General features: G+C 40.4%; 2 protein-coding genes across 2 annotated transcripts in view; one reads left to right on the top strand and one right to left on the bottom strand.

Annotated features, from left to right (window-relative positions):
- SYN2 (synapsin II) overlaps window positions 1-13,224 on the bottom strand; it is a 341,342-nt gene that overhangs the window by 157,577 nt on the left and 170,541 nt on the right. The window lies entirely within an intron of this gene.
- TIMP4 (TIMP metallopeptidase inhibitor 4) overlaps window positions 647-13,224 on the top strand; it is a 41,439-nt gene continuing 28,861 nt past the window's right edge. The window contains exon 1 of the mRNA XM_063427573.1: window positions 647-912. Coding sequence (XP_063283643.1) covers window positions 783-912 — 130 coding nt within the window. The 5' untranslated portion in view covers window positions 647-782. The remainder of the gene's footprint in view (window positions 913-13,224) is intronic.

The raw sequence follows: 13,224 nt of genomic DNA, 5'->3' as shown, positions 1-13,224 counted from the left end.
TGTGTTTTACACTATAGGATCAGGAATACTTGTTTGTGTTCCTGACTACATAGTGTTCCTTTAAATTAAAAACTAACTTTGTGTTCCTGACAATTCTCAGTTTAGTAAATAACCCTGTCAATGTTTTGGTTTGTGCTCCATTTGCAAAATTTGCCCTGTCTTTGCCCTGTCTGAACTGGTGATGTAATTTGCTAGATTGTTAATATAAATGTAAAAAAAAAAAAAAAAAAAGCAGAGGATGTCAGGAAAAGGGTTATTATTATTACTAGTATTTATATAGAGCCAACTTATTCCGCAGCACTTTACAATATTATGGTATATATTAATTGTTTTATTCAATGGTGTAAATTCTAGAAAAGTGATAGTGCCTCTTTAAGCATACATTTCTAGAAATTCCTAAGCAGAAATGTACTTTCAAATTGTATATTTCAAAAGCTGCAAAAATGTTTAGATGATAAATGAATTAAGTGAAAAACGTCAATTTAGTTCAAAATAATTGGCAGCTGATTGATTGACACCCACTATGCAATCAAATATCAAGTGGATTTTACCCAGCGATTGGTGTGTTCCCTGAAGGAGGGACTAGCAAAGTCCTGTCCATAAATAAGAGGGTTTTTATGTCATTGAAATTAGAAGTCCGATTGCATAAGGCTGTACCCTCACTGAACATAAGAGGGAATTCCTGCGCCTTGGGCAGCCTTAGAAAGAACACAGAGCTCCAAAACATTAAGCTTTACTGAAGAAACTCTGTGTGTTGATCTCTCTGCACATTCCAAGTCAGAATGAATACTGTTTTGCACACTCTCTGCTTCGTACTCCTGTTTGTTTTAACCCTTCATATAAAAGAGTTGGCAGATGCTTGCAGCTGTGCTCCTACTCATCCCCAGCAGCAAATGTGTGATACTGAAATAGGTGAGTGTTTCTATTATTCTTTCAATTACCAGTGGATGTATAGATGTGCTTAGGGATTCCTTCCTGTTCTCAGGGTATATACTGCTCAAATGTAAAGCAAGCTAGTTAGAAGTGAACGATAGCTATAGAGAGAAATTCTACTCTTAGATGTTTAAGCCTTTATTTGACAAACAGTTAAATTAAAAAATGTAGCCAAAAATTGTAGGCTTTTTGTTTTGTTGTGAAAATGTAAAGGGAAAAAAACTACTTTTTTTACATCTACGTTCTAAGTATTATTTATAATAATTATAATAAATCACAACATTAAGATTCTAAACTTGACATTTAATATTATTATTTTTTGTTTAGTTTGTATTCTGGCGAAAGAATAACACGTTAATTAGTAGCCAGTTGCTCGGAGTAGAGTAAAATGTTTTATCCAGCTCTTGGGGTTGCAGATTTTATGGTTATAGACTCGGTAGACAAAAAGCATTTAGTGAGTTTCAGGTTGCATTTCAAATTGTCAACTGTGCGAACTTGTAGAATGAGTACACAATATTCATTTTGGAAGATTTTCAATGCAGCGGGCTGCGGCATGCTGGTAAAATTGGACACACAGATAAAAAAATGTATAGTCCGTTTAATTTGGCATCTCACGCTGGGGCTACTTAGCTCTCATCCCGTGTGCTCTCTAAATGTACAACATGAGTCTCCAAATTAGCATCTCTATAGTGAAGATTGCAGCTTGTGCATACCGATTAATTGCTTTAAATACGCTGACAGAATATCTAACAAGTCCAGTATTCTGTAATATTTCCGTACACAGAACATTCTATTTAACAATCTGTAGGAGTTTAGCAAGCATTCTTGCACCTACTATTTTAAACATACGGTAGTTGATATGGTTTTAGCCTTTATCACAAAATCACGAAACAGAATTTGCTCTTTTTACGCACACATATACACACCAATCCTAACAATTAAGTAATCAAAATGGAACCCAAGTAATATATCTGCTGGTTTCTCAAATTTTGGTACTTTTTCCCCTACACATTTGCATATTTACCTTCCCAACATTTTTACTCTGCATTCATCTACCGGTATCTAGTAACGTGTTTTCTGGATACAATAATATAAAGACATATCAATCATTGTCTGTATATTGTCTTTGCATGCAAGTGTGTTGTTGTTCAAATTCTGTTTTTATACAAAACTTATTTTGTTGACACGTCAAAGGTTTCATGCTCTTGTCTAATAAACATAATCATGTTTTAAGGCAATATAAAAATAAGTAAATATAGCAGAATTAACAATTAGATGTCTATGGACCTTTTATACAGAATCAAAACTTTAACCACCGACGTTCAGCCAAATGGTTACATTTAATTAAAAAACAAACTTTGTCAAAGTCAATATTCCACATACAATAAAATCCCTTAGCTACGATCTCACTAGTATGGCAGAGATTACAGTCGTACAAAGAACTCTGTCAGGTCACCTTACTACAATGTAGCTGAGACCCAGTCACCAACTAAATGTGTAAGACTTTTCAAAAGCTTAAGAATTCATGTTTGATTCCCCAGAAGCAACAAGCAGAGAAATTAATTAAGTCTGGGCCAAGCACTCTTCACTGTGACTTTTGTCTGGGTGATTAGTGATCTGACATTTTGTCTTTACTTGTCAAGGAACTTTTGTCTTTTCTGGATAAGTCTTTCACCACATGCATAGACAAAAACAGAACCAGCCGGGAAGAAAGGGACCAAGAATCTTAACAGGAGGAATAAAGGTTGGTTCAGCCACTTCCATGCAGGCAAAAAGGTTTTAGAAATGGAGGTCAGGCCGTGGCTCAGTTGCATCCATGGAGGCAAGAAAAAGTTAGGAATGCATGTCAAATCATACTCTCTTCCACATAGACAATTTGGGGTTAAAAGTGGAAGACTATCCATGGTTCACGCTTTTCTATATAGGCAGAAACAGGTTAGGAGAGAGACCAAGACATGTAAAAAATGGGTTACATTACATGCCTCAATCTCTTAAAGGAAGCACAAATAGGCCATAATGGCCACGTAAGTGTAGGTAAAAACAGGTATGGAGAAAAGAGCAGAGCATTGGCTTTGTGACCTCCAAAGAGTAAAGAAAGGGTTTTCAGAGATATCCAGACCACGTTCCATGTCAGTCACCTTGATGAAGGACAAAGAGTTACAAAGAGTTGAGAATGGGTTAGACACTTGAAGCTTCAATGGAATAGCATGGGTCAGAAGGTGTGGACATGTTATGTCACCTCCTTATACATAATTAAGGGAAGGTGAGGATAGGCCATGGCTCCTCAATAATTACATAGTAAATTCCCAATATGTGAAAAGGTCTAGGAGGAAATGGCTGGTTGTGGCATTTTATGCAGTCAAAATAATGTGTTAGGGCAGTGTGAATTGTGGTCCAGTTGCTTCCTTAAAGAAACACTAAAGTCACCAAAACAACCATAGCTCAATGAAGCAGTGTTTGTGTATAGATCATGTATAGATCATGTCTCTGAAGTTTCACTGCTCAATCCTCTGCTATTTAGGAGTTAATATTACTTATGCAGTCCTAACCACACCTCCCATGACTTTGATGTTTTCATTTTCAATCAGATTAAAAATATTCATAAAAAAACTCATTAAAAATGGGGGGCGGGGCCGGGCCGCCAAGCTGGACGGTCGCACGTCGGACCGGCTCCTGGCCCACGATAAGGAATGATCGCAAAAAACACGTTTTATCGCCCCAAACCGGGCCGACGGCGAAGTTACCCAGAGCCGAGGGACTGCTGGACCTGGGGAGAGGATGGCTCACGGAGCTTCAGTCCCCCAGGGGAGAGGAACCGGTTGCCCCAACCCGGGCCTTCTTCAGCGGTGAGTGAGGCAGACGGCCGCTGCCTCACTATCCTGCACCACAGATCCAGACCAAAGGTACAGACCGGCGCGGGTCCGGCTCCGTTCCCCCCCTATGGACCGGGGGGGTGATCCCGGTCCCCACTCTGGCTGTGACCCCGCAATTCAGGCAGAGAAGCCCGACCGCTGCCTCCAAAATGGCGGTCGCCATGCGTGCAGACGGTGAGCGGAAGTCCTCTTGCCTCCTCTCGATCTCACCAAAATGGCTCCTACCTCCCGATCCCCACACAGGGAAGCGGCAAACACAGCCCTCGCAGTCACTCGGGCCAGCACCTAGAGGCATGGGAGACCCGAACAGGCGGGAGACCACAGCTGCACCGGAGGGGCAGAACCCTAAACAGCACTCATCCCAGCGTGACTCCTCTGCCGGAGGACCGACCATGCACCCACTCAGCCTGCAACAACCGGAGAAAGTGCTCCCATCTTACCTGGACTCTCACTCTGCTCACACAGAGCGGGCACAACACGCAGGCTCCCTCAGGTCCCCAAGGCTGAAGCTAACAAAGCATAACAACGAACTCACACATGACCAGCAAGTACCGAAACAATCTAGCACCCAGCGGGAAACACAAGCGACCCAGAGAGGGCTGAGAAGCCAGCCGACCCAGCACAGATGCAACAGCAACCAAGCGGAGGCTAACCATACAGAAAGATGATCCTGCAGAGTACTGTATATACTTGGGTTTTGCACTGACTTTTTAATATCATATATGAGTGTAACACAGATGATTTTATCACCGGAGGGCAAACATTTACACCTGTCTATGCCTGAAAATATGCACTACCCGGCAAGCTTAGTGGCTCGCTGCCCCCTGGTGGTCAATCTAAAAAGTGCGGAGCTACCTACACCTAACGCTGTTTACTGTAACCTGCAGTTTACTAATCTATGTTATTAAGCATGCCTTTAGTTTAAATACTGCTCTTATCCTGTGTATTAATTATTGGTAGTATATCAGACCCACTCTGTCTTCCTTTTACTTTGTCTTAACACACTAAGCACTGAACCATATGTCCTTGACTTAATCCTCTAAAGCGATGTCTTAGCATGTTTTTTCTACTCCTACCTTTCCCTAAACCACGTCACCAATCGATGGGCAAAGCGACGATCCCTTCTAGGTGGTTAGGAAGAACACAATGTAAACCTGTCATATCTTAAGATGCCAGCGTAGCTAAGCGGAATTACTTGTACTCTTAATCTAAGCTCTCACTTTATATTTTTCAACCGTTAATATACAAGAACTAATTTTATTTAGCATGCATGTTCTCCATACTAAACGTAGACAAAGCGAGCAAATCTAGTTATAGTGCGTACAGTAAATAGGTGGGTGGTGGAGGTGATAATAAGTCACAAAGCTAGTGTAGGCAGGCCACTGTCACGAGGTCACTCCCAACCTCTAAACATAATAAACACAATGCCTGAATATAACATAATAAACACAATGACTGAATATAACTCCAGACTACAGGGCCCCACAACCACTAGAGTATATATAAATGCCAAAAATTGCAAGCTCCTGAGGAAGTCGAGATCGACGAAACGCGTTGAGCACCTACAAGATCCCTGCACTTTCGGCACAGCAGTTTTTTCTGTCTCCTGTAAGCACTTTTTGTTGTTCAGTATTGGTGTCCAATTTTGAAGTTACATCAAGCACTTTGCATTTTTGCACTTTAGCACTTGGCACCTTATTATACTTGAAGGCTTCTGTGAGTTTATAGCTGCTGTCCTTAGGGGTTCTTGGCCAATTTGGCTGTTAATATTCTGTATTGTTTTTTCCTGCATATATTGTGCAGGTTATATTTTACTATTTTATTTATTGTTCCTAATAAAGTGGATTGTTTGGATTTCCACCCATTGTCATTTATTCATTTTTGGCATTTATATATACTCTAGTGGTTGTGGCGCCCTGTAGTCTGGAGTTATATTCAGGCATTGTGTTTATTTAGTTATAATGCGTAACTGATAATATATTATGTTCTGTTTCTGCAAATATAAAAATTGTGCACTGTTCAAATGCCATAAATGTAACACTACCGTGATTTATCTATGCTCATGAAGCTACTGTGGCGGAGCAAGATGTCTTGTCTAACCGTGCACTCAAAAATAAAGAATTTAAAAAAAAAAAAAATATATATATATATATATATATATATATCCTGGGGGCAGAGCTTGAACGCTGAAGCAACCAGACGCATGCAAACGGAGCTCCGAGCCCCAAACTGCGAAAAACGCTTGAAATACCCCCCCTTATCCCTCTTACTCACAGGCAAACACCCCAAGACCTAATGGGGAGAAAGGGGAAAAAAAACGGCATCACACAAGCCCACTTCGGGACTAACGATCGGGGAAATGTGGATGCATGCACGCGGAGCCACTGAAGCCAATATGGCGGCCCAACACGGAGGGTGCTCGGACTTCTCCGAGGATTTATCCGATGCAGAGGAAGGGGGATATCTACAGCCCCCAGATCCACCACGACAGACACAACACCGTGGCAAAGGAGTAGATACAGAACTGCTCACCGTAGCGGTTATGAAGGCGTTAATGGCAGACCTGAAATGCAGCTTCCACGAGGAAGTCACAGCGCTTCGTGCAGAACTACAAGGCCTGACAGGCCGCATCTCCACACTGGAAGGCTCCTCGCTATCCCAAGCTCAATAAATCTCCGTGCTACAACACACGGTGCAAGGCCTGGAACAACAGAACTGGCAATATGAACATCGCCTCGCGGCACTGGAGGACGCCAGGCGCGCCTCCAACATAAAAATCAGGGGAGTTCATGAGGACATTACTGAGGCCGAACTGCCTAAACTAATTGAGCGCATGCTACTAGAAATCCTGCCACAAGGACAGCGTGCCACGATCACCCCAGAAGGAATCTTCAGAATCCCCAAATAATCGAACGCGCCAAACACTGCCACGAGAGATGTCATCATGAGCCTCCGCAACAGCTGACACAAAGCGACAATTCTCTCAGCCTTCAGAGGCAAGACCCCCTTCAGATTTGAGAATATGGAACTTTCACTTTACCCGGATCTGTCCAGCAGCACCTTGGCGTGGCGCAGATCGCTCAGACCACTCACCTTAATTCTCTGTGCCCACAGAATGGATTACCGGTGGCGACCCCCCAGGACTCTATCAGTCACGAGAGGAACGACCACACACAGCATCCAGGATATACGGGACGCCCCGGCCTTCCTCTAGCTCCTGAACTGACCCCGGCGGGGCCAGCCAACACGGGCAACAACAGCTCCCCCGACCACACCCATACTTGGGATCCAGATCGGAGCGCCCCGTTTATACCTCAGAGTTCCACTCCTGAGGCTTATGCAGCAGTCACAACGTAGAGACAATGGGACACCCATAGTCTCAACCCAGCCGAACTCACCTCGTGAACACAACACTAAGTTCACCGGGCCCTGGAGAATGCACAGACTGGAGTGGTATACTCTATCCCAAATTGTGACAGTACTATAATGGGTTGTATTCTACTTTTCAACTATGCGAGTAGCCTAGCATGTTATTCACATCTTTCCTACTATGCGAACTGCCTCATATAACGTATTCTATTTTGACGTAGAACGTATTCTATTTTTAGGACCGAGCAGGTTAACCTGCATAGTGCCTTCTATTCTTGAGAACGCAGGATACCTAACCAGTTAGCTCTTTATTTAAAAGTGCGTAAGCCGCCTAGCATGTAATAGCCCATCTGACATAGGCATACGAGATATCCCACAAGCTCAGCCTTACCCTTAAGTATAAGCACGTCAGCCAGCATGTTGCACGCTACACTGCAATTGAGCAACTTATCTAGCACGACAAACGCTACAACATTCTGGAGCAGATTACGTGGTATGTTGCATACTACATCACCCCGAAACATTAAACACTTACATAGGCACCTCAACCTGCGCTATGATAGCCTAATGACAGTTGCACAAATCACCCACACTGACTGGGTATCACCACTGTGTTGCCAACTGGTGTCATCAACACCCTGCTGCCTAAACACTCACAATTCGAAGTATCTGTGCCCCTCTCCGTGGTCAATTAATGCTACACCACAAATGCGCTAATGCTGTACACCTAAACTAGCAAAGATGATCTTACATGGCCATGCATCATCCATTTATTGTATCTTGTTTGTATATACTTCAGTTATCGTTCTATATTTCAGTTATTCGGATTTTATTTCAACCTCACTGCTTAGACACACTCGCAAACTAGTGAGCAGTATAATGTCACTATGTAATGTTAGCGGATCCTGCGATGCGCTGTCTAGGCGTCTATTGTTAACCTATAAAAAGTGAATCTTATGCACATCAGGATGTTTGTTGCAGCCAACGGAATGTTTGGCAGGCACTGTCCGCTACCCTGCTTCCGTGTTGCACGCTCACCCTGACTACCCAATTATACATTCTCCTTTAGAGTACTTACAGCATGAGCTGTTGTCTCACTGTTGTTTATGGACTCAATTTTACCGGTTTCTCTTGCCACTTTATACCTCACGATAGCGGCTACCAAGTCATGATAATTAATAATCAAACATGTGCAATTTACAATTGTTTTAACATAACCAACCTAGCATTGTTATGAGCTGGCCTTCTCGCCTTAATATTATGATTCCGCTGCTCTACCAAACTGTTGATTGGTCTTATTATATAAACCTGTGCGTTTACTCTTGCCACTGTTCGACCTACCAATGTTTTTTAAGCACGCTGTTGTGGCGTATGCCATTCCTATGTATAACATGCACAACAAAAATAAAGAATTTAAAAAAAAAAAAATATATATATATATATCCTGCTCTGTAAATTGAACTTTAATTGCATACAATGGCTCCTGCATGGTCTAGCAAGCTATTAACAGAGCGGGAGATAATAAAATCTAAATTAAACAGAATTTGCAATAAAGGAAGTGTAAACATTAGATGACTCTTTACTGGAAGTGTTTGGAAAGGCTTTGTAGGTCACATGCAGGGAGGTGTGACTTGGACTGCATAGATAAAGTGATTTAACTCCTTAACAGCAGATAATTGAGCAACAACACTGCAGGGATGATGGGAAGCCACAAACAACTTAAATCATGAGGGTTCTTCAATCATGAGAGCGGAATTTGAAAATAAATAGAAGGTAGAAGGTAAAGATAATCAAAAGGTAAACTCTCCGATACAAGCACCAGAAAGTAGAGATACAAGGAGGGATGATGGATCCAATTGGCACAAATACACAAGTGTGGAACCCAAAGATAACATGAAATTCTATACTTTTTAACTATCTTAGGCGAAATTACCTTCTATTTATTTTCACATTGCCAAATTGTGAGTGGGTAATGTATAATGCTTGATTTTAGATCAATCTGAAAGTGATAAAACTGATGCTGGAAAACATTAACGTGTTGTTGAATATTGCACAAGTTTGTAATTTCCCTAATAGTTAGTTTGAAAAAAATGTAATTTATAAGTTAACACAGTAAAGGAGTTTAAGAATGCTTGAAATAGGCATAAGGCTATCCTAACTATAAGATAAGGCCAGGGACTAATGAAAGTATTTAGAAAATTGGGCAGACTAGATGGGCCGAATGGTTCTTATCTGCCGTCACATTCTATTTTTCTATGTTTCTATAACATAATAATAATTATAATTTTATTTATAACTTCTATTCAGACCATTTTGAAAGCAAGATTGATCATCAAATCCTGAATAAGGGTGTTTATATATCACATGTAAAATAAATTAAAAATTATACAACTAGTTCCCATCTGCAATGAAAAAATCAAGCTCTTGACAGATGATATTAAGAGGGCATTAAAGGAGATTGATTATAAGCACCAACTTTATAGAGTTGGTCAAAATAATTTATACATTTATAACACACAGGTGTTAATATAATCTTCAGATTAGAGGGAGGGCAACGATTTGTATCCAAAATTCAACTAGTTGTCGTGCCTTGACTTAGGTGGGTGGCTTAAAAAAGTTCTACACTAGATACCCCCAGTGCTAAAAAAAGACATCTCACTTTATGAATTGCACACAAAGCATGTTAGCTCATGTGCATATATTTTGTTATTTCATGTCCGGGAACTTTCTTTAAGCATGCTGTCATATGACCATTTGAGTACATGCTAGCAGACTAGTATACTCCTCCTTGCAGCCTGATCGGTCTACTTGATGACATTTGTCTGATCAAATGCTTTTCATAGAAAAACATTGAGAACACACAGCTCCTCCAACAGACTTCTCACGGATCCTCATGGAGATGGATTGGACACAAAAGAATCCAGTGAAGAAATACAATTTAAAAAGCTCAATGAATATGAGCTGACGGGCTAAATGTGCAATTCATTCCATCCCATTTTCTCTTTCTCTCATCTTTTTCACTTCATGGGCAGCATCTATGCCCCAAAACAACTTCTTTAAGATTAAGTTATTTCGAATCCTTAGTGCCTTAATGTTTAATCTCGAAAAATTTAAAATGTTGCTTGAAATTGCAGTTTGGATATTTGCATCACATCATGTTTTATGAATAGCCCTGATTATGTTGACCATTCTGCTGCTACTGACTTTTTAATATGGCAGTGAGTAGCCAGCATATATACATCCAAGGGACAATGACACTCAGTCCCACCATGTGGTTCTTCTGCATATACTATTAGTATCCTATAGTGCTTTGTGTTAAACCCATTAAGGAGATGGAGTAGAAAATGTGTTCAGTCGTTTAAAATATGTCTTTGTACTGCATTTAAGTTTGCAAAAACAAAATATTTACATACTTAGAAACAGAATAATGAAAAAATTAGACCTGTGCATCTTAATTAATGTTTTACAGAAACCAGGCAGCTCTCTAATACCCGTCTTAATCTTTTCCGTGAGAGTTTATCCTGAATCTGGCTAAGAAATGTAAACTCGAATATCAAAAATAACCTTGTATTCTACTAGTCTTAGCATTGATCTTTCATCAAAAGCAAACTTTAATCTGCTTCTATATACCATTTTTTTTTTCCTCTGAGTGCTCTAGTTCCATAAAATATAATGGGAAAAATAGGAACTACAGCTACTTACGTATAGCAAGGTAGTTGACAAGGACAGAGCTTAAAGGAACACTATATGGTCAGGAACACATGTATTCCTGACAAAATAGTGTTAAAAACAGCATCTAGCCTCCCTGCTCCCCTCCCCCTTTACCCTCCTAAATATAGTAAAATTGTACCTTTACATGAGTTGGCTGCTGGCTCTGCCACTGATCTGCCTGCTTGGCTGACATCATCAGAAGTGGTGTTCTGAGTCAATCACAATGCTTTCACACAGAAAATCATTGGATTGGCTGAGATTGCCAAGGAGGCAGATCAGGTGCAGAGCCAGCACAAGTCAAACACAGCCCTGACCAATCAGCATTGACTCAATGCATTTCTATGAGGAAAGGTTAGTGTCTGCAAGCAGAGGGTGGAGACACTGAATGGCAGTACTGTACAGTGTGCAGCACTGCCCCAGGAAGCGCCTCAAGTAGCCATCTGAGGTGTGGCCAGTGGAGGTATTCCTAGGCTATAATGTAAACACTGCATTTTTTCTGAAAAAAACTGTGTTTACTGCAAAAAGCCTGAAGGGAATGATCAGCTGTAGTTGTTCTGGTGACTACAGTGTCCCTTTAAGCAAGCTTCTGCTTCAGTTAACACTAAATTAACCCACAGAAGAGCAAACAGACATCATCAGCAGAGCAGAATAAAAAAGCTAAGCCTAAATAATGATATTCAGCACAAGGAAGAAAATATAATAAACATAAATAAAGGCATAAGGAAAAAAGGCAAAAGAAAAGAGAAAAAAAAAAGTAACAGGCCGTTTTAAGAAAAATTATACGAGAAATAAGAGGGTGTCCTAAGAAATATTAAAGTGTGGGAATCCTCTACTTCTTGTTTTGGCTAATAAGTAACAGTTATATTTAGCTATGTCAAAGATCAGATGTTGTGAATAATAATTTATTAAAAAAACATATAAAGGCAATCATATATGTTGAATAAAATATTTACAAAACAATTTTTTCCAGTACTTTGCTAATTTTAATCTGAATTGGTACAGTAAACCTTACTATTAAATAATACCATAAATTATTTTATTTTAAACCAGATTTGCCAGTATAATGACTTCTTAAAATACAAACATTATTGGCTATAGAACACGCATGTCTATATATTGAAAAGATTAAGCAATAACCTCTGCAGGCTTAATTACACTCTAATTGCCTGCAGCGTTAATTATGCAGAACAAACAGCCTCCCCATTTATTGTCCATTAAGGAATGTGTTCTACTTGATATATGGAAGCGAAAACAAGATTACCATGTTTAACCACCCACAGCTGTTGTATGAATATTAATGAAAAATATGGGTCATATTATCATATTATCTTTTTTATTCCCTTTCAATATTTGCATGTTTTTTGGACATTTAAAGTAACGGGTGTGTTACTGGTCTGAGCTAAAGTCTAGCACCAACAGTAAAAGAATGGACTAAAACTGAAAAAATTGATTTAATAGACCATTATTTTTTTTCTTTAACTGTAAAAAGAAATTTAAGTACCCCTCCAACAGCTGTTGAAGTGTAAGCTCACCTGCCATGGCAGGGCGTGCATGTTAGTGAATGTGCATAGGTATTTAGGATAGTGCGTAAGTAACTTTTTGTTTTGCTCTATGTATTTGGGCTGATGCTTGACATCGTATGTGAGCGCACATGTTAATGGCCATTGAAGCAGTAAAAAAAACCCTATTATTTAAGTGTGCACAGGCATTTGAGATACTGTGTAGGTGTTTGGAACGCTGGTATTTCAGATACTTGTTCGCTTTTGGTTCCTCCCGAACTGCTAAAGGCTGAGTGATTATAGCTTGCAGTTCGGGTGTTGATTTGGATTTTCTCCATAAGAAAATGCAGTATCCCAGTAACTTCTCCAAGCAATCAGACATATACTCAAACATCAGCCTAAACTAGATGAAGGGTACAACAGGAATGAATGTATTCAGGCCAACTGGCCGGTTTATATGCAAGTCCCCATGCAAGGGGTTTACTGTGACATAGTCAAGGGGCATTCCCCACTGGACCTGAGAGGGGACTATGGCAAAGAACACACTGTAACTACATTGGCTCTTAGGTCCAAGGCACTCCCACACAAAACAAGATAATCCCTCCCCTGTGCCTGTGAGATAATTGAGTCAGGAACTGTACTAAACTCAATTATCTCAAGGCACAGAAAACATACATTTCAATAATGTACCCCTAAAGTACCCCTAAAACACATGGAAACCCCACAACAGTCACAGCCCCCGATAGCCCAGATCTGGTGGACTAACATATCCAAAAATCACCTAGATCGGTTCAGGGGTTTGGGATTTCCATGCAAAGCTATAATTTGGCCGACCGCAC

This window comes from Pelobates fuscus, chromosome 7, assembly GCF_036172605.1.
Source record: "Pelobates fuscus isolate aPelFus1 chromosome 7, aPelFus1.pri, whole genome shotgun sequence".
Taxonomy (NCBI): domain Eukaryota; kingdom Metazoa; phylum Chordata; class Amphibia; order Anura; family Pelobatidae; genus Pelobates; species Pelobates fuscus.
Note: the sequence above shows the minus strand (reverse complement) of the source record. Positions and strands in the feature narration are given on the sequence as shown.